Source organism: Canis lupus, chromosome 1 (genome assembly GCF_003254725.2).
Source record: "Canis lupus dingo isolate Sandy chromosome 1, ASM325472v2, whole genome shotgun sequence".
Taxonomy (NCBI): domain Eukaryota; kingdom Metazoa; phylum Chordata; class Mammalia; order Carnivora; family Canidae; genus Canis; species Canis lupus.
This window is the reverse complement of record NC_064243.1, coordinates 114,132,103-114,151,149: the sequence shown is the minus strand read 5'-3', so window position 1 is coordinate 114,151,149 and position 19,047 is coordinate 114,132,103. Positions and strand designations below refer to the sequence as shown.

The 19,047-nt window shown below is 62.2% G+C and overlaps 1 protein-coding gene across 4 annotated transcripts in view; it reads left to right on the top strand.

Moving 5' to 3' along the window:
* The window catches only part of PAK4 (p21 (RAC1) activated kinase 4), a 43,194-nt gene extending 25,743 nt beyond the window's left edge, over positions 1-17,451 (top strand). For 3 of the 4 annotated variants that reach the window (XM_025425058.3, XM_049109697.1, XM_025425059.3), the window contains exons 2-10: positions 6,804-6,877; positions 8,147-8,405; positions 11,181-11,639; positions 11,832-12,269; positions 13,555-13,688; positions 13,911-14,037; positions 15,029-15,154; positions 15,893-16,027; positions 16,460-17,451. In XM_025425058.3, the coding sequence (XP_025280843.1) occupies positions 8,202-8,405; positions 11,181-11,639; positions 11,832-12,269; positions 13,555-13,688; positions 13,911-14,037; positions 15,029-15,154; positions 15,893-16,027; positions 16,460-16,615 (1,779 nt within the window). In that variant the 5' untranslated portion in view covers positions 6,804-6,877; positions 8,147-8,201 and the 3' untranslated portion in view covers positions 16,616-17,451. The remainder of the gene's footprint in view (positions 1-6,803; positions 6,878-8,146; positions 8,406-11,180; positions 11,640-11,831; positions 12,270-13,554; positions 13,689-13,910; positions 14,038-15,028; positions 15,155-15,892; positions 16,028-16,459) is intronic. The other variant, XM_035703166.2, reaches the window with a different exon arrangement.
* Positions 17,452-19,047: the final 1,596 nt, after the last annotated feature.

The window sequence follows — 19,047 nt, the reverse complement described above, 5'->3', positions numbered from 1 at the left end:
CTGCTCCTAACCACCACCTGCCTGCCGAGTCCTTGCTCTGGCACGGTCTGTGCAAAGGCCCAGTGGTGGGGAGATGGCGCTGCATCTGGCTGGGACATGGAGAGAGCAGGGCTGCTGCTCATGCCCCAGACTGCCAATGCCAGCTGCTTCCCAAGGCCAGGGTGGCCCCTGGATCTGTGTCACCCTATGGGATTCTACCCGTTATGGGGACCAGTGAATTTCTGGTGGCATCTCTCACTGTGTGACTTGCTTCTTGCCTGTAGCCAAAATGGGCTGCCACTTCCTCACATCTCCAGCCGAGGTCGTGTGGCCAGGGTGGGCCTCCCTGTGGTGGGGTGGGCCCAGGGATAGGATCACAGTGGGGCACCTTTTGTGGCATTTGGAACATATGCCAACTTATTAACAAATAGCCAGGTTTGGTCTCTAAAGACTCAGACCAGTTCCTGCTCGGGCACGAAGGATTTGCAGGCTTCTGCCTCCACCACCCTTGCCTGTTCCCCCTCGGGGTCTAGACCCATCACTTGGCAATGGCATCATTCATTTGTTCCATGAATATTTGCTGAGTGCCTGCTGCTCTAGATGCCAAGGACACAGCAAGGATGAGACGAAGGCCCTTGCTCTCAGGGAGCCCCTGTTGGGGGCCGGGAGGGAGGAGGGGACCAAAGGTCTGCATGTGCATCGTGTCAGATGGTAGTAAATGCCACAGGGAAGTAAAAGCAGGAGTGCAGATGTTGTCAGGGATCAAGAAGGACCTCTCTAGTGAGGTTTTATTTGCACAGAGACTCAAATATCAGGAAAGGGCGAACCATGCAGCTCTCTGCAGAGGGAATAGTAGGTGCAAAGGCCCTGAGGCTGGAACAAGGTTGAGGCATCCAAGACTAAAAAGGAGGCCAGCGTAGTTGCAGTGAAGAAGGGATGAGGTCCCGAGGTTGGCGGAGTCCATCTGGGCAGGGCCTTGGTAGGTCACAGGGGGAAATTTCATCCAAGTGGGAAGGCCTGGGAGAGCTGTTTGTTTATTAACATTGCTCCTGGGTCCTTCCTAACCAAGGCAGCCTTTCTGATCTTGGTTCTGGTTGTAAGCAGTAGAGTTGTCTCTGCCCTTGTTCTTGTCCCACAAGCGTCCAGGGTCCTGCGTCTGGAGCAGAGGCCTTCTCTGTGGGTCAGGGTAGGCACCTTGTGGTTGCTGGGCAGCCCTGAGCAGTGACTTCCCCTGTCTGGGCCGCAGTTTTCTGGTTTGGGAAACAAGAAGGAAGAGAACTACCCCTCCTTGCCCACTCACCCAAGTACCGTGGGGAGGGCTCAGCCTGGCCTGATCTGCATGCCTGGCACAGACCAGGGCCCGAGTCAGCACCAAAGCCTGTGCCTGTCCCCCCATCCGCTCAGGTGTGGAGAAGGAGCGGCCCGCTCTAGGTGCTGGGCTCCTGGCTGCGCCGAGCCCCTGCTTAGTGGGAAACAATGGGCACACTCATCACTGTAACGTGTTAGGGGATGCACAGGGCCAGGAGAGGGCAGAGGAACAGGCCAGCGGCTGAGGACGCGGTGATGGGCAAGACCGGACCCAGCCCCCGCCCCCGCGGTGCTCTTGCTGCAGCCAGTGCGAGAGGTGGGGTCAGTCCGCAGCACGTCCTGTCATCTGGACCATTGCATCATGCCCAGAGCCCGCCCACTTCTCCCTCCAGAGCCCCCACGTGGCCCTGCCCACCCCCATCTTCCGCTGGCTTGTCACGTCCTCCACCTCCCTGGGTTCCACATGGCCACAGGGAGCCTGTGGACGCCTGAGTCAGGCCACGTCCCTTCCCTTGCTCAGAGCCCCTGTGTGGCTCCACCTCACCCGGGGAAAGGACAGAGTTGTCCACGTGGCCCGCAGGTCCCAGCACGATCTGCCCCGACCACCTCCTGCCCTGCACCAGCTCCATCTCTGACCACATCAAGCACGTTCCAGCTGGGGACATTTGCCCGGACTCTTCCTCCCTGCATCCACGTGGCTCCCTCCCCCCACGCCCCCCGGGGTCCCAGCCAAGGGTCACCTTCCCAGCCAGGCCCTCCCCTACCACCTCATTGAGAATTCCAACCTCTCCTGCCCCTCACCCTCAGCCCTCTCCATCCTTGCTTTGTGTATGTCCTCAGCATTTACCATCTGACTTACTATAGACTTTTCTGACTTAGCTCATTTATTGACTGTCTCCTTTCCCCTAGAAGCGAGCTCTGTCTGCAAGGGCAGGGATGCTCCGGCGCTTCTGACTGCCGCTGTGAGCCCCAGCCCCTGCCTGGCAGAGATCAGCCCTCAGTAGCCATTGACAGTGGCCGGGAGTGTGAATGTGATGGGGTCCTTTGGGGGTAGAGTAGCTGTTGGCCAAGGACGGGGCTCGGGCACATGTCAGACCCAAAGCATGTGGTGGCATCTGGGGTCAAGGTCCCTGATGATTCCTTGGAGAGACTAGGCTCAGCAGTGGGAGGGTGGGGGGTGGGATAGAGATTGGACTGGGGAGGCGGAGGGTTATACAGATGGGCACGCAAGAGCTGAGCAAAGGTGTGGAGGTGGGCAGGTGTGGGGGGTTAAGGGAGGATTCTGTGGGGGCTGGGAAGGTAGGCCAGACTCCCCCTCCATTGTCAGAACACAGCCAGGGACAACAGGGTAAACTGAGGTGGGAAGGGGTTTCCCAGAGCTAGTAGGGTGAGTCTTGGCAGGAGGGTGAGTGGGAACCAGTGGTGGCAGCCCTGAGTGCTGGCTGGGGTCAGTGAGCCCTCCTTCATGGTCCCCTTCCTGATTTAGGGTTTCATTTTGGAGACTGTGATCCTGGAACATCCCCTGCTCTTTCCCTGGGCCCCTGGGTTCCCACTAGGTCGGCGGCTCCCCAGACTGCAGGGGAGCAGCTTGATTCAGAGCCTGGGGGGAGGCAAGGAGTTTTACACACGCATGCACACCCCCCCCCCCCCCGCCCGGTGGCTTTGTCATACTCACACAAGTGGATCTTGCTTTTCTACCAGAGCTGATTTCCTTGGTGGGTGGGTGGGTGGGTGGGTGGGTATCATTTACGTCCCAGGAAAGCTCAGAGGGTAGAACAAGCAAATGCAGGGGTGACTAGAAAACCTGAAGCTTTGACTAGGACACGTTGGAAACTGCCTGTCCCGCGTGTCAAATAAGTTAAAAGAGTTTTTTAAATTGCAGTGAATGTTTCAGAGTTGGACGCAAAATGTGCCTGTGCTCTTGGGATCAGATGCTGGACTTCAGAGGCATCTGTGGCCTGGCCGGTGTCCCCCCTGCTCCCTCTGTCTGAGGGGCTGCTTCACCCTCTCCCAGGATTTTCCTAAGGACCACCTGGGCAGAATCGGTGTCTGAGCAGGGATGTAGCGCAGCAGGTACAGATGAGTCCGTGCATTCACCAGAGGTTCCTTGAGTGCCTCGGGTGGGCTGGGCCGTGTTGCGGACACTGAGGTACAGTGGGGAGCAAGACGGATGCCAGGTGCAAAGGAAAAGGCGTAGAGGGGACAGGACAGGAGCACGGCTATCTGAACACCGAGGCAGGTAGAGGGAATGTGGGAGGGAGCCATGTGCACATCAGTGAGAATGAGCTTCCGGCAGCTGGGGTGGCCTCCAGTGCAAAGGCCCTGAGGTGGGGACATGTCTGGGGTTTGAAGAGCAGCAAGGAGGCCCATGTGGCTGGGGCAAAACGAGCAAGGGGGATCACAGGGACGCATCTCGGGGCCCAGCAGGCTTCGGGAGGTCAGCTCTTTAGTGGATCCAACTGTCTTCTAGGCCCAGCTCCGCTTGGTAACCTGTGCAAGAGATTTCACCTTTGTAATCCTGTTTCCACATCTGCGAGAAGGAAATGAGAATAGCTGCCCCCACCCCTACCTCCACCCCACCCCCTCCCCGGGTCATAGGGAGTCCATGAGCTGAGTGCATCTGCGCAGAGTTGCAGGGTCCCTCTCAGTGGCAGTAGCGATGTCAGTGCCATGGCTGAGCCTCGGAAAGGCACATTTTGGTGGCGGGGACTGGTGTGTGGCCACCTGTACCCCTGCAGATTGTCCTCCCGAAGGCCCAGGGTAAAAGGAGATAGAGGGCCATGGGGTTGGGGGCACGTGCTGCCTCCCACTGCCCTTGGGGGGCTGGGACAGGTCAGGTAGGAGGTAGGGACCTCCAGCCCAAGGAGGGCTCAGGGCAGGACTGGAAGGGCAGGGTGTGGGCGCACCTGGCTGACTCAGTTGGATGAACATGTGACTCTTGATCTTGGGGTCATGAATTCGAGCCTCACGTTGGAGTGGAGATTACAAAAAATAAGTAAATCAACTTAAAAAAAAACAAGGGGTACCTGAGTGGTTTAGTCGGTTAAGTGTCTGCCTTCAGCTCAGGTCGTGATCCCAGGGTCCTGGGATTGAGCCCCGTGTCATGCTTCTCCCTCTTCCTCTGCCCCCCCCCCCCACCTTGTGCGCTCTCTCTCTCTCTCTCTCTCTCTCGTTCTCACTCTTGCTCTCTCTTAAGTCAAATAAATAAATAAATTTAAAAAACAAGGAAGGGCAGAGTATGGGCATGGACAGGAGGGCGAGGGAGGAAGGAAGGCACCCGGAGGTGAAGATGATGGTGACTGTGACAGAAGCAGTGGCGTCCCCGTGGCCCTCAGGGCAGGCCAGGCAGGTAAGAGCCTGGACTCTGGTGCCCACCTGCCCGGTTTGAATGCTGGATGCCCTGGACGAGGGGCTTCCTGTCTCTGGGCCTCAGGCTCCCCATCTGTGAATTGGGGCTGGTCAGTTGTGCAGGGGAAGAGGGATTGGGGGCATAGGGCGGCCAGCAGAGCCTGGCACGCCTGGCCCTCTGAGGGCACCGCTGCCTTTATTTCTGAAAACCGGCCTGGCATAGGCTCTGGGTTCCCAGACCGGAGCCTCAGGTCCACTCTGTGCCAAGCTGTGGGCTCCCTGTGCCTCGTTTTCCCTTGGCTGTAACGCGGGGCTCGTCGTGGCTGCTTCCTCGTCGGTCACATGCGTGGGGCGCTTAGAAGAGGGGCCGGCACACAGTGGGTGCTCAGCGAGTGTCGGCTCCCGCCGTAAGAATGGTGACCTCGTTTCCTGGGCGCTGCCTTACTGCGTGGGTGCCTGGCGTTCTAACTGGGACTCCTCTAAGGACTCCAGGAAGCAGGTACTGGCATTACCCTCTTTAACAGGGGAAACTGAGGCACAGGGTGGCCGAGCTGCAGGCCCCCGCTGCACAGTGAGCTCCCAGGGTGGGTTGGTTGGCTCCCAAGGGCAGAAGGTGAGGTGGCACAGGCCCAGCAGCCAGACTCCCAGGTTCCGAGCCTGCAGGGGAGCCCCAGCAGCCCCTCTTCGCCCGCCTCTGGCTCCTGGCACAGGCACCGAGCTTTGTGTTGCAGCTCCCCCGCCTTCCCCTCTGTGGCCCCCATCAGATCAGGAGCTGGGGGCCTTGGCCCGAGGGGGGGTGGCTTGGTGAGGGAGCCGGGAGAGCTGGGAGCTGCCCCAGGTTGGAGCTGGAGCCGGATCATTATAAACACGGTCAGTTCCTCTGTTTGTGCCTCTCTCCATGCGGTGCCCAGAGGGAAGGGGTGGCCCCGGGCAGATATCCGGAGGTGTGTCCCTGGTCCCCTTCCCCTGCAGGGTCACAGGCCTGGAGGACAGGATAAACAGGGGGCTGGCTGCTGCATGCAGAGGCGCCTTGGGGTGTGTGGGTGAGGGTCCAGGCTGTGCCTGCCCACACCGTTTGGTGCCAAGCTCCTCCCACCTTGGGGTCCGCCCCTCCCTCCCTGGAGCTTAGTGAGGGGTCACGTGGCTAATCCGACTCCCCGGAGTGACGTGGTGCCTGGGGCTGTGGGCTGCTGGGGGAGGAAGGGTAGGCTGAGTGAGAGGCCGAGATGAGGGGTGAGCTGGGCCTGGGGCCAGGTGGGGGCGCATCTGGGAACACAGCGAGGAGGTGGAGGCGAAGCTCTGTCTGGGGTGACAGTGAGGAGGATGGTGAAAGCCTGGCTGTGGAGACAAGGCGAGGACCGGTCCTGGAGAGGTGGACAGCTGAGGGCAGAGAGGCCAGGGAGCCAGAACAGGGTGGGTGGGGGCCAGGGAGCGGAGTCTAGGAGGGAGGGATGGGCTGCATGCAGCGAGCTGGACCCGGGGAAGACGCTGAAGGGGCTCCTGGCTTGGTTGGGGGCAGAGGCAAAGGGGCCTACATCCTGGCCAGGGCTGTCACACCCCACATGCCAGCAGCCAGGGGCCCCAGAGCAACAGGGGTGACCAGATCTGCGAGGGCAGCCCTGGCCGGACCTGGCTCTGGCCACCTGCTGCCCATGAAGCCCCAACCAGTTGAGACAAGTTGTCTGCTGGATCCCCACCCCCTCCCACTGAGCTCCTGCTGCCAAACCGGTTCTCCTAGATGGCTCCTCACTGATGGTCCTACCTCTGGGCGAGGGGTGGCTGGCTGTTGTAACCTCACTGAGCTGCTCCCACAGGAAAGGAATAGGGAGGGAGGAGGGCAGCATCCCGGACACGCTCGAGAGAGCCCTCAGTAGGTCACAGGACTCACTGAGCTTGGGGCCGACCCTGTGTTGGGCACCGTGCCAGGCTCCAGGGAACCAGCCTGAACCCACAAAGATCCCAGCCCAGTGCATTTCCCCTCATCCTCTGGGTCTTAGCTCGCACAGCCTTTCTTCGGGGAAGCTTCTCCTGACCACAGCCCTGACCACCCTGGGCTGTTGGAGGCGATCTTGGTCACCACTGTGTCCCTAGCAGCAAGCTCACAGGGCTGGGCACAGAGCAGAGTGACCAATGAATGCATGCGTGAATATGTTCTTCCCATTTTACAGATGAGTAACCCGAGGCCCCGAGAGGAGACATCACCTGCCCGAGGGCACTTCTAGCCCAGCCAGCATCACACCAGGTCTGTGGGACCCCAGGGTTCCTGTGTGGGACGGGAGCGGGACCTGGGGCCCCTCCTCCCTCGGACACTGCTAGGAGTGCTCCTGATGATCAGAGCCACAAACGTGGACGGGGCCCTCACTCCGTGCCCTGCTCTGCTCCTGCCAACCCTGTTAATCCTCATGGCAGCAGCACAGAGAGGTTAAGTCACTTGCCCACAGTCACACAGAGTAAGCGGCAGAGCGAGATTTGGGCCCTGGCCGTTTGACGCCCCTTCCCCTCACCGCCCTGCGCTCCCTGTGGGACACCATCGCCCCTGGGGCCCCTTCGCTTTTACAACTGGCTCCCATTGAGCATTTATATGGTGCCTGGTACTTTCCGAAGTATCCACCTAGAGACCACAGACCCTAAAGACGGGGATCGTCTTGTCTGCTAGTTGCTGCGCGGTGGGACTTTCCCACTGTGTGCTCCCAGTGAAGAGCTCCCTTCTCTGAGCCTCAGTCTCTTCATCTATAAAGTGGGAGTGTTCAGGGGGGCACTTGACGGGATGAGCACTGGGTGTTATACTATATGGTGGCAAATCAAACTCCAATAAAAAAATATACATTAAAAAAAAAAACAACAACTGGGAGTGTTGCCATGAGGCTCCCAGAGGCCGGGCATAGGACAGGGGACTGTGTAAGCAGTTGTCGAACAAGTCACCAAAGGACTCAGTCACTGAGCATGGACTGGGGCCAGGCCCTGTGCTGGGTATGGGGCACGACACGGACACATGGGGCAGATGAGACCTGGCATGCGGTGCTGATATTCTAGGGCTGGGGGGTGTAGACATCAAACTGGTAAACACAAGAAATGAACAGCAGAACTTCCAGAAGTTAAACATGCTGTGAAGCTATGTGATGGAAGGCTAGCGGGGCACCTCTTTCACTGGGGGTGGTCAGGAAAAGATTCGCCTGACAACTCTTAAGACCTACAGGAGGGGAAGGAGGAGGGGGCCATGTGTGGATACTGGGGAAGAGTGTTCCACGAGATGGGAACAGCCAGTGCAAAGGCCCTGAGGTTTGAAAACCAGTGTGAGTGAAAGGGACGTGAAAGCAGAGAGGTGACAGGGGTAGGTCGTGTGGGGTGGGCTGCAGGAAGGACTCGGCCCCACTTAGATGGTTCACAGAGTCCCTTGGGCTGCAGGTGGGGGATGGGAGACCAAGGAGGAGATGAGGAGGGGCAGGGCCAGGGCAGGGTCAGAGGAGCAGAGAGAAATGGCCGGGTTCTGGTGAGCGGCCCCCTCCCGCAGGCCTGCTGATAGGAGCCCAAGTCTGCGCCCTCGTGGTGCTGAGAGCCTCGGCACCATGTTTGGGAAGAAGAAGAAGCGAGTAGAGATCTCCGCGCCATCCAACTTCGAGCACCGCGTGCACACGGGCTTCGACCAGCACGAGCAGAAGTTCACGGGGCTGCCCCGCCAGTGGCAGAGCCTGATCGAGGAGTCGGCTCGGCGGCCCAAGCCCCTGGTGGACCCTGCCTGCATCACCTCCATCCAGCCCGGGGCCCCCAAGGTATGACCCACCGCTGCCTCTCCTGCCCCACACCGAGCCCACAGGGTGCCCCTGCGCCCTCAACCTCATGCTTGACCCTGGGGCCGACCCCTCCTCACTGCCTGCCAGACACACACACCCCAACCCTCTACCCTGATCTTCACCCCCAGTGCTAACCTCGATCCCTCCACCCGCTGACCCCTCCCCTTGCCTCACAACCCCCACCTTGACCCCTATGGCAGACCCCCCCACCAGCCTCCTTGTCTTGAGCCTCCTCTCCCTGGGCTCTGTGCCTGTCCCCAGTACCAGGAACTTGTCCTCGGGCAAGGGCCAGGCCCCCAGGGTCAGGGGGGTCTGGCTGGGTGGCCCAGGGGAGCTGCTGCCAGGGAGTCTGGGAGAGCTTTGGGGGGAGGGGATACCTGAGCTGAGCCCTGAGGGCTGAGGAGGCGTCTGTCCCTGGGCAGATGGAGAGGAGGCGGGGCTTAAAGGGGAGGAAGCTGTCCGAGGAAAGCCCTGGAGGTGTTTTAGTTTGGTGGGGGGGTTCCTGCCATCTTGAGCAAAAGGGTGGAGTGGGGATTTGAACCAGGGTCTGTTTCCACAGCCTACAGCCCTTGAGCCCGTTCCCATCTGCGTGTCCACGGCAGGGCGTGGAAGCCAGCCCGGAGCGCGGACTTCACCCCAAGGGCAGTGGGAACCAGGAAGGGCCGAGGGCACGCGGCCAGGGTTGTTCTGGGGTGGAGACGGGTGTGCTGGCGTGCGGGCCCAGCGCCTGGGGACCGGCCTGCGGCTGAGCCCCCCTCTCCGGGTGCCCGGCCCGGTGGCCCGAGGACGCCCTCCGTGATCAGCGCGGTGGGCGTCGGTGCCAGGGCCGGGGCTGCGGGGGCGGGTAGCTCATGCCGGCCTTTTGAGTACTTTGAACTCTTTGCCGCGGCTTAAAACAGCAGAGACTTCACATCCAAATCTGTATTTCTGGCTTCTGCTGACTAATCGCAGGGGCTGAGGGGGTGGCGGCCACCGCGGACGGGGCACTGGCTCTTCTGGGCCCACAGGCCCCCCCCAGCCCTACTCAGTTCCATCCCCCGGCTGGCCTCCTGGCTGCTCCGTGCTGGCTCTGGCCTCCCTAGGGGACCCTAAAATCTGACCCCTGCCCATACCACCGGCGGTGAGCCCTGCTTGGGCTGTGTCCGCCAGGAGGAGGAGGCACCTTGTCTTGATTCACACGAGGGTGCGCGTGGGCTAGCGCTGTATCGGGACCCCTCTGGGTATTTGTTCGCTGCCCTAGGCTGGGAATCTCCCCTTGGCTGGGTCCTCCCAGACCCGCCCCCGTTCCCCAGGGACTTCTCAGCCTCTTATTCCAGCACTAGGGTCTGACCAGGTGTCTACCTTGCGTTACCTGGTGCCCAGGCAAGACTGGGCCTCCACGCTTGTGGCCAGGCCCAGGAAGGTTGGCGGGGTTGGAGGTGCGTTTTGTGGCATCGGTGTTTTGTGCACAGTACAGGGGGCAGTTCTGGCTTGAGGATGTCTGGCAGCCTTGGGCCCACGTCCCCGCAGGCCAGTGAGGGACAGCAGAGGGATAGGGGTGCATATTCTGCTCCCCGCAGCCCCCTCCCAGCCCTCCTCCCTCCCTCACTGGTTCAGCCAGTGTTTCTTGAGCACTCTCTGCATACATACCACTGTTCTAGGTGCTAAGATGTAGCAAGAGCAGAAAAACAGGCAAATACAACAGCTGCCTTCATGAACATCACACACGGGTGGTGGGGGGGTGCAGGCGATGGTCAGTGTACGCGTGCTTCATGGCAGCTGGTTTCAGGTGCTCCAGAGAAAGAGAAGAAAGGGAGGGGGAATAGGGAGTGTTAGGGGCTGCCGTTTTAGAGTCCAGGTGGTCAACCAAAGCTTCCCCCTGAGAAACTGAGTTTGGGCAAAGGCCTGAAAGAGGAGGACGGGGAAGGAGCTATGGGCATACTTGGGGGAAGGTGTCCTAGGAAGAGTGAACAGCCAGTGCAAAGGTCCTGAGGTGGGCGAGTACCTGGTATGTTTGAGGAGCAGTGAGGAGCCCTGTGTGCCTGGAGTAGAGTCCAGGGGGGACGGGGGAACCCTGGAGCTTTGACTCAGTACTCAAGGGAAGAGGTGGCCATGACCTGGATCAGGGTGGTAGACTCAGCAGCTGGAGCTGGGGTCGATTAGGGACACACGGTACATCCACCGGGCCCCGTGGGAATTCGCATTCGCCACCACTGCTCCCAGGGCACTCCTGCACTGCGGTCCTTTCCAACTCTCCTGTACTCCACCCTTGGCTTCCAGGGAAACAGAGCATGGGTTTGGGGTTAACAGCCGGCAGGCTGCAGAGGAGGAAGTCCAAGCCATGCCCTGGCCCTAGCATCGTGTAATTTGCAGCTCTCCAGGGCTGATTATGGGGTGGTGTGGGCTCTGCGCTCCTTCCTCTCCTGCCCACGGGGCAGAGACCGGCCCCCAGCCTGGAGAATAGAAGAAAAGACGGGATGCTTCTGTGGGGGGAGGGCTGGCCAGCCCAGGGGCGACAGCCTGACCCGTGGGAGGTTAATCCTTTGGCTTCCTCCCTGCGAGAAGGACATCCCGGTGGTGTGGGAGGGGCTGCAGGGGCCTCCCTGGTGCTGCCCCCACCTGCCCAGCCCCATCATCACCCCATGGCATTTCTTCATTCCGTCTCTGTCTTGTCTCTGTGTGTGTTGTGTTGTCCTGTCCTTGTGTGTCGGATACACGTCCTGTGTCCTCCTCTTCCTTGCCCGGCCCCCATCCCGCCATTGCCCCGGACCCCAGACCATCGTGCGTGGCAGCAAAGGCGCCAAGGATGGGGCCCTCACGCTGCTGCTCGACGAGTTTGAGAACATGTCGGTGACGCGCTCCAACTCCCTGCGGAGAGACAGCCCACCGCCACCTGCCCGTGCCCGCCAGGAGAACGGGATGCCCGCAGAGCCGGCCAGCACGGCCAGAGGGGCCCCAGAGAAGGCGGGCAGCCAAGGCCGGGCCGCCGGTCGCAGCGAGGCGGGTGGCAGCAGTGGCGACAGGCGGCGGGTGGGGCCAGAGAAGAGGCCCAAGTCTTCCAGGGAGGGCTCAGGGGGACCCCAAGAGTCCTCCCGGGACAAACGCCCCCTCTCTGGGCCTGACGTCGGCACCCCTCAACCTGCCGGTCTGGCCGGTGGGGCCAGAGTGGCAGCTGGTCGGCCCTTTAACACGTACCCGAGGGCCGATACGGACCACCCGGCCCGGGGTGCCCAGGTAACCAACCCCCCTGCCCCAGGACCTTCCACTGCCCCTTTTTCCAAGACTCCCCCTGTTCCCTTCCCAACTCCAGCCTGTGCCCAGCCCACCGTCCATCTCCATCCTGACCACCATGTGTCTGTCCCACGCAGGGAGCAGAGCTGGCCCTCCCACCCCTCCACTGACAGCCACCTCTCTCTTCTGTTGCAGGGGGAGCCTCACAACCTGGCCCCCAACGGGCCTTCGGCAGGGGGCCTGGCGGTCCCCCAGTCTTCCTCCTCCCGGCCTCCCACCCGAGCCCGCGGTCCCCCCAGCCCGGGAGTGCTGGGGCCCCATGCCTCTGAGCCCCAGCTGGCCCCTCAGGCCCGCCCCATTGCTGCCCCTGCCGGCCCCCCGGCCCCCGGGCCCCCTGGGCCCCGCTCGCCACAGCGGGAACCCCAGCGAGTGTCGCACGAGCAGTTCCGGGCCGCCTTGCAGCTGGTGGTGGACCCCGGCGACCCTCGCTCCTACCTGGACAACTTCATCAAGATCGGCGAGGGCTCCACGGGCATCGTGTGCATTGCCACCGTGCGCAGCTCGGGCCGGCTGGTGGCCGTCAAGAAGATGGACCTGCGCAAGCAGCAGAGGCGTGAGCTGCTCTTCAACGAGGTGGGCCCCGGGCCCCCTCCCACCCCCGTCTCACCCTCCTCGTGTCCTCCCCCAGCTGGTTTTGAGGCCAGTGCTGGTCCAGGCCCTCTCTGGTCCAGGCCCTATCAGGGGGAGGGTGTGAGAAGACCGTTCAGCACTGGGGGTTCCCAGGGCTTGGGTTTGAGCTGCCTCCTCTCCTTACTGCTCACACCTGCCCGGGCCATCACCCCCAGTACCCACCACTGCATCTCTGTCACACTCTTGGCCTCCTCAGAGCCCCTCTGTGACTGAGTCCCAAACTGACCCCCAGAATTTCTCCCTCGGCCCTGCCCCTCCCCTGGCTCCCTGGCTCAGAGAGCACGTTAGCCTCCCTGCAGCCCCATCCTCTCCTACTCGGCTCTGCCCTGGGTTGCCTCATGGGCACCCCCGGGGTAACCCCACACAGCAGCTAAAGGGCTTTCTTGGACATGCAGGCCTGCCATGCCCGCTCCCTCTTTTACTGACCCTGGCAGTTCCCCTGCCCCGCCCCTCCGTGTCCTCAGGGTAAAGGCCTGGCCTCTGAGGTCGGGCTTCCATCAGGGTCCTTGGTTCTGTCCAATCTCTGGCTTTGGTTCTTGGGAGCGTCTGCCGGGGAGCTTGTTACAGGGGCAGACTCCTGGCTCCTGCCCCGGAGGAATCTGTTGGAAGCAGCCCCTGAACTCTGACACGGGAGTCTCCGCTTGTCAGGCCTGGAGGTGGTCTACACTCTGCCTCTTGCCTTCTGGTCCCTCAGCTGTCCCCATAACCCATCCCCTGCCCCCCAAATACTACAGGGCTCCAGCTGCGCCGTCAGCGCTCCAAGGGAACCCCTGCGAGTGTCGTGTTCCCACCACCCCCAGGCTGCCCTGCCAGGCCTCCTCGCCCCTGAAGTCCATGCCCCCAGCCTTTGATTCTGCCCATGGCTGGTACCTGCTTGTCCTGCCGTCTCAACCCCGTGCTTACACGTTCCCTGCCCGCCGCCCTCTCCCCACACCAGCCTGGTCAGCAGGGCCACTCAGAGGCGAGCTCAGGACTGGTCAGGGAGCAGGATCAGAAAATGGGGTGTGGGGGAGTGCACCCTTAAATGTGGGCATCAGGGTTTCCTGGCTAGGGCACGGGGGAGGGCAGTCCAGGAAAACCCCCAGTGAGTGGCAGGGACAAGCGGGACTGGGCCTGCGCAGAGGCTGAGCCCAAGCCCGGGGAAGGAGGGGAGGCAGGAGGCCTGGTGGCCGGCTGGTGGCTGGGTTCGAGGCAGGGGCTGGTGGCGCTGACGCGGCCCGGTGCCCAGGTGGTGATCATGCGGGACTACCAGCACGAGAACGTGGTGGAGATGTACAACAGCTACCTGGTCGGGGATGAGCTCTGGGTGGTGATGGAGTTCCTGGAGGGCGGCGCCCTCACCGACATCGTCACTCACACCAGGTACCGCTGGGCAGGCGGGCACCCGGCCTGCTGCCTCCCCGGGTCTCTGGGCTGCAGCGTCCCCCATGTCCCCTCAGACCTCTCCCAGGACAGGATGGAGTCCCCTCAGACCCCTGGGGGTGGGACCGTGTCTCGGGGGGCAGAAGGGCTGCATCCCCCTCGGGGCCTTTCCCCCCTCCCCTCCCCGGCGGGGCCCCCGTTGCTGACCCCCACCCTGCGCAGGATGAATGAGGAGCAGATTGCCGCCGTGTGCCTGGCCGTGCTGCAGGCCTTGTCTGTGCTCCACGCGCAGGGAGTCATCCACCGCGACATCAAGAGTGACTCCATCCTGCTGACCCACGACGGCAGAGTGAGTAGCAGGGTGGCTCGGGCTTCCCTGCCTCTCCCTGGCTCCCCTCTACCTCTGACCCCCCCAGTTCAGTGGCTTGAGGAGTCGGTTTGCTCCTCCCCAGTCAGTGGGGGGCTCCGTGCACCTGCTCATGGGCTGGGCGGGGGGGCAGGCGGGTGGAGGCTCTGCCTTCTGCACGGGATGTGGGAACTGGAGTCCAACCCCAGGCCCAGAGAGGGTGGAAGGCATCTGGGTGGCCGTGGCCCCCACTCCTGTCTCCTGACTTCCAGCCTGAGACTCTGTCTCTGAGCTCCCTGGATGAGCCTCCCAGGTGGGCGTGCTTTCCTGTGGGAGGGGGTCCTTGTGGTGATTTGCCTGCCCTCCCCCAGGAAAGTTAAGCCATTCAGCAGAGGGCCGGGTAGGGCTGGGCTCTTTCCCTGGGAGTCGCAGTTGGCGTCCATGAACACCTTGAACTGGCCACAGGTGTGTTTGGGGGACATCCGTGAGCCTGAAATTGTGTGCAGGCTGTGTGTGTGTGTTTCCTGGGGGCGAGAAGATCCATACGAATCCTCAGGAATCGGAAAGGGGCCCATGGCCCTGAAACAGGTGGAAATGCGTGGGTCTGGCCATGTGGTGGTTGCAGAGTAGGCCACACCCCTCATACCCTCGGGGGCAGGGCTGCGCTCAGGGACGCAGGGGCCCAGGACAGGGGCTGTGGGAGCCAGCTGGGGTCTCAGTCCCCACACCGTGTTTGGTACCGTAGGACTCATTTCCACCAGAAGCCCCAGGGCAGACCCTGCCAGGAAGGCAGCCCTGTGACCTTGGGGAAGTGACACACCTGGGGGCCCCCTACTGGGGGGCTGTGGACCTACCCAGTGGTCTGGCTCTAGCCTCTAGGCCGCAGAGTGCAGCCCCAGCACGTCCAAGGCCAGGGGAGTTCACTAGGTGAGCACCTCTACTCCCCCTCCCACCTCCAGCACCCCTGACCCCCACTGCCTGTGCCCTGCTGCAGGTGAAGCTGTCGGACTTTGGGTTCTGCGCCCAGGTGAGCAAGGAGGTACCACGGAGGAAGTCACTGGTCGGCACGCCCTACTGGATGGCCCCAGAGCTCATCTCTCGCCTTCCCTATGGGCCAGAGGTAAGCTGGAGCAGGCCGGGCTTGGTTTACCCTGTGACAGTCTGGAACAGTGGGAGCCTGGGGGTGGAGTGGGGCTCAGGGTGGGGAATGGGTCGCTGGGGATGGTTTTGTGCAGGAGGTAGGGCATGCATGCATCATCACCGATGAGCCAGGCCCAGTGCCCTGACAACACCAGCTCAAAATGTGGAAGCTCCGGGTCCCAAGAGCTGTAAAGTCAGGGGCAGGTGACAGGTTTCAGGCCCAGCCATCCTGTGCCTTGTCCCTCCCCAGCCCTGACTTTCCCCGTGTAGTCTTCACTTGGGCAGACGCTCCCCTTGTCAGGGCGGAGATGGCCGGGCAGCTCTGGGACACGTCCCCCTGCCTAGGAGTACCACGGTTTTCCCGGTTACTTTGGTTAAAGTCTTAGAGTGGACTCTGGTGGGCTCAGTTCAGGTCACGTGCCTGTTCGTGAACCAGTTGCTCTGTCCCAGCGATGCTGGTGAGGCGGCTGGTCACAGAGCCCCGGATGATCCACAGACCGAGGGAGGGAGGGGCGCTGTGTGGGCAGAACCCTTCAGAGGGCTCCCTGGGGGAGGGGTGTGCGGGTCTGGCAAGCTGGGTGTCAAGAGAGGGTGTTTGGGGCCCGAGGGCTCCAGGAGCAGGGAGGCAGAGGCAGAGCCAGGGGCCAGCCCTGCGTGGCTTCCCCCAACCCTGGCCCGGCCCCGCGCAGCTCGGCCCTACGTCCCTTCCCCACCACAGGTGGACATCTGGTCTCTGGGGGTGATGGTGATCGAGATGGTGGATGGGGAGCCCCCCTACTTCAACGAGCCCCCCCTCAAAGCCATGAAGATGATTCGGGACAACCTGCCACCCCGACTGAAAAACCTGCACAAGGTGCGCCCCACCTGGCAGGCGGGTGGTGTGGCGGAGGTGACACTTCATCTGTGTTGGGCTCCCCACTCCCCGTCCCCACGGGTCCCCTGAGCCCTCACCGCTGCCCCACCGTGGTTGTACTTCGGTTGGCTGGTTGAGCACACCCAGCACAGCCAGAGCCCTGAGAGGAGCCCTCCTGACAGACGAATCACCTGGGGAGGCGGGGCACCTCCAGGGTCCCGCTGCTGTCACCTCCTCCAAACCTTGAAATGAGCCCCTGGGGTCTTTGGACTTGGGGCCAAGCTCTAGACCCTGGGCCCTCCTGGCCCCCTGCCAAGATGGTGGATGTTGTCAGCCCATTTGACAGAAGAGGAAACTGAGGCCCAATGGCAAGTGAGCAGCGGAGCCGGCACTCAGACCCTCCCCCCAACTCTCTCCCCCACCTTCCGGCAGGTGTCACCATCCCTGAAGGGCTTCCTGGACCGCCTGCTGGTGCGTGACCCGGCCCAGCGGGCCACAGCGGCTGAACTGCTGAAGCACCCGTTCCTGGCCAAAGCGGGCCCACCCGCCAGCATCGTGCCCCTCATGCGCCAGAACCGCACCAGATGAGGCCCAGTGCCCTGTCCCTGAACCAAAGAGCCCCTCGGGTGACCCCTGCCCTGCCACAGGCCAGTAGGGGGCCGGCCCCCACTCCTCCCAGCCTGGGAGATGCTCCACGTGGCACCACCCTCCTGGCCAGGGGTGGGGGAGTGTGCAGGACCCTACTACTGAACTCCAGCTTTGATTTTGTGACTTTAAAACAAAACAAAACAAAACACAGGGACTCATGGGAGCAAGCAAGGGTCCCCGGACTCCCCACCCTCCGGGACAGTCCCTCCCTGCGTCTTCCTGTCTTCCAGGAAGGACAGGCGGCCCCCCCATCACTGGAAATCATCTGCAGTGGGGGCTGCTGTGGGTGGAGAGAACACTACGAAAGGGGGGTGCGTGTGTGCGTGCGTGAGTGTGTGCACGTACGCCCATGCAGAAGGTCCAGCTGCTCTGTCCTCCAGCCTGCGAGTGGGTGTCTGAGGCCTTGCCTGACATACGGCGCAGCCCCCGGCCCCCCTGAGCCATTGCGGGGGTCGATCATGAATGTCTGAAGAGTGGCCTTTCTCCATGTCCTGCACCCCCTTTCTGTGGCTGGCTGGGGAGACGGGGACCAGGGCCTCCCGCCCATCCCCAGCCTCTGCAGATGACTACTGCACCTGGACAGCCTCCTCTTTTCTAGAAGTCTATTTATATTGTCATTTTATAACACTCTGGCCCCTGTCCCGACCTGGGGACAGACGGGGTAGCCCCAGGGACAGAACCACCGCTTGAAGAATCAGGTTCCTGTCCCTTTGGCGCAGCCCCACCCCCACCCCACCCCCTCAAGTTAGTTTTACAATTAAATCGTTTTCTTGTTTCGGGGGTGTGTGTGTGTGTAGTGCGTAGGGGCCCCTCCCTGTCCAGGCCATCTCGGTGTGGAACTGGGGAGAAGGGCCCGAGGATTGAGGGAGGGAGGCCTGGCGAGCCCCAAGATCCCAGCCCATGTAGGGCAAGAGCCGTGTCTGGTCGGGGGGTGGGGGGCAAGCCCCAGGTCAAAGCAGCCAGTAATGCCCGCGACATGGGACCCCGATTCGCCCGCCCCCTGGCCTGCAGAGAGCCGGTTTACCGGAGTCCGTGTGCCACGATGCCCAGTTTGCCACATCTGAGATTTGCTGGAAGCTTGTTTTGGAGGTTGTCTTGAGCATGTTCAGGAATGATGCTTGTTGAGCTGATGGTAGGAAATTGGTCAGTGGGCAGGTGGGCTTTTGAGGAATCGGCTAAGGTGGATGGATCTGGAACAGCGAGCTTTAGGGACACCCACTGGCCTTCCCTCCAGATCCTGAGCCTGGGTCTCCCTGAGGGGACAAGGGAATTGGCTGACACGCAGGGGACCACGCCGCCCTTGTGTTCTGGGCACTGACCGCCCCAGGCTGGTGCTGAGCTTGGACTGTGTGGGTCTCCCCCAGAACCTGAGCGGTGGCGGGTGTGGGGGCAGCAGCGGCCTCCTGGGGACAGCGGCAGAGTGAGCAGCGATCCCCCTGCCTCGGGCGTCTGGGACCTCAGCCTGGTTCCGGGCAGGAAACCTGTAGAGACTCAGGCTTGGGCCACACCTCCCGCTCCCCAGCGTCACATGACCCACCCCAGATGGGGAGCCGGGTGTGCGGTGTGCGACCAGGGCTGGCCAAGACCGGGCACAGTCTGGTGGGGGACTCAGGCTTAAACATACCCAGGGAAGCAGCTGCTGCCACGGCTGAATGTGTCGGATGCCTGGGTGGAGTTGTTACATCTCCGGGAAGAACGATGCCAAGACGGGTATAAGGAGAAACAGAAAACAAGAAAAGACCAAAGTCACACCCCCCCACACACAGACACGCCAAAGAAAAGCTTTGGGCTTGAATGTTTTTACAAATGAGTTCTACCAGACTTTGAAGGATCAAGTAAGTCCCACCTTGTACAAATTGTTCCAGAAAACAGAGAAGGGAGAGCAGGCGGACTCCCTGCAGGAGGCTGGTGCGCCCGTGATGCTGCCACCGCCGGGACGAGCGCTCGGAGGCCCCCGCTCTCCGCCTGGGGCCCCGGGGCCGCCCCGGGACGCGCCGCCGCTGCGACGGGGGGGACAGCCCGCGGTGGATGCGCCTTCGTTGGGCCCCGTGGCCACTCTGCTGTGATTGTCACCTTCCGTCCCCAGCAGTGCAGTTAAGGGATGCTCTCGGGTGGCCTTGAGAGCCCTCGCGGAGGCCGCATCTGCAAGGGGTTCCCACGGCTGCAGCGAACCCCCTCCAGGTGTTCCAAACGGGAGACTGAATACAGGGGCTCGGTTACGGTGTCGGGAAGGCCGGGCAGCCAGCGGGCCAGCACCCCGGGCCCCGGGGGCTAAGGCTCAAAAGGGGGCCCCGCACCAAGGCTCCCGAAGCCTCCGGGCTGCCGGCCCTCTCCCGCTCGTGCGTCCCCTCCGGGCAGGCCCCCGCTGATCC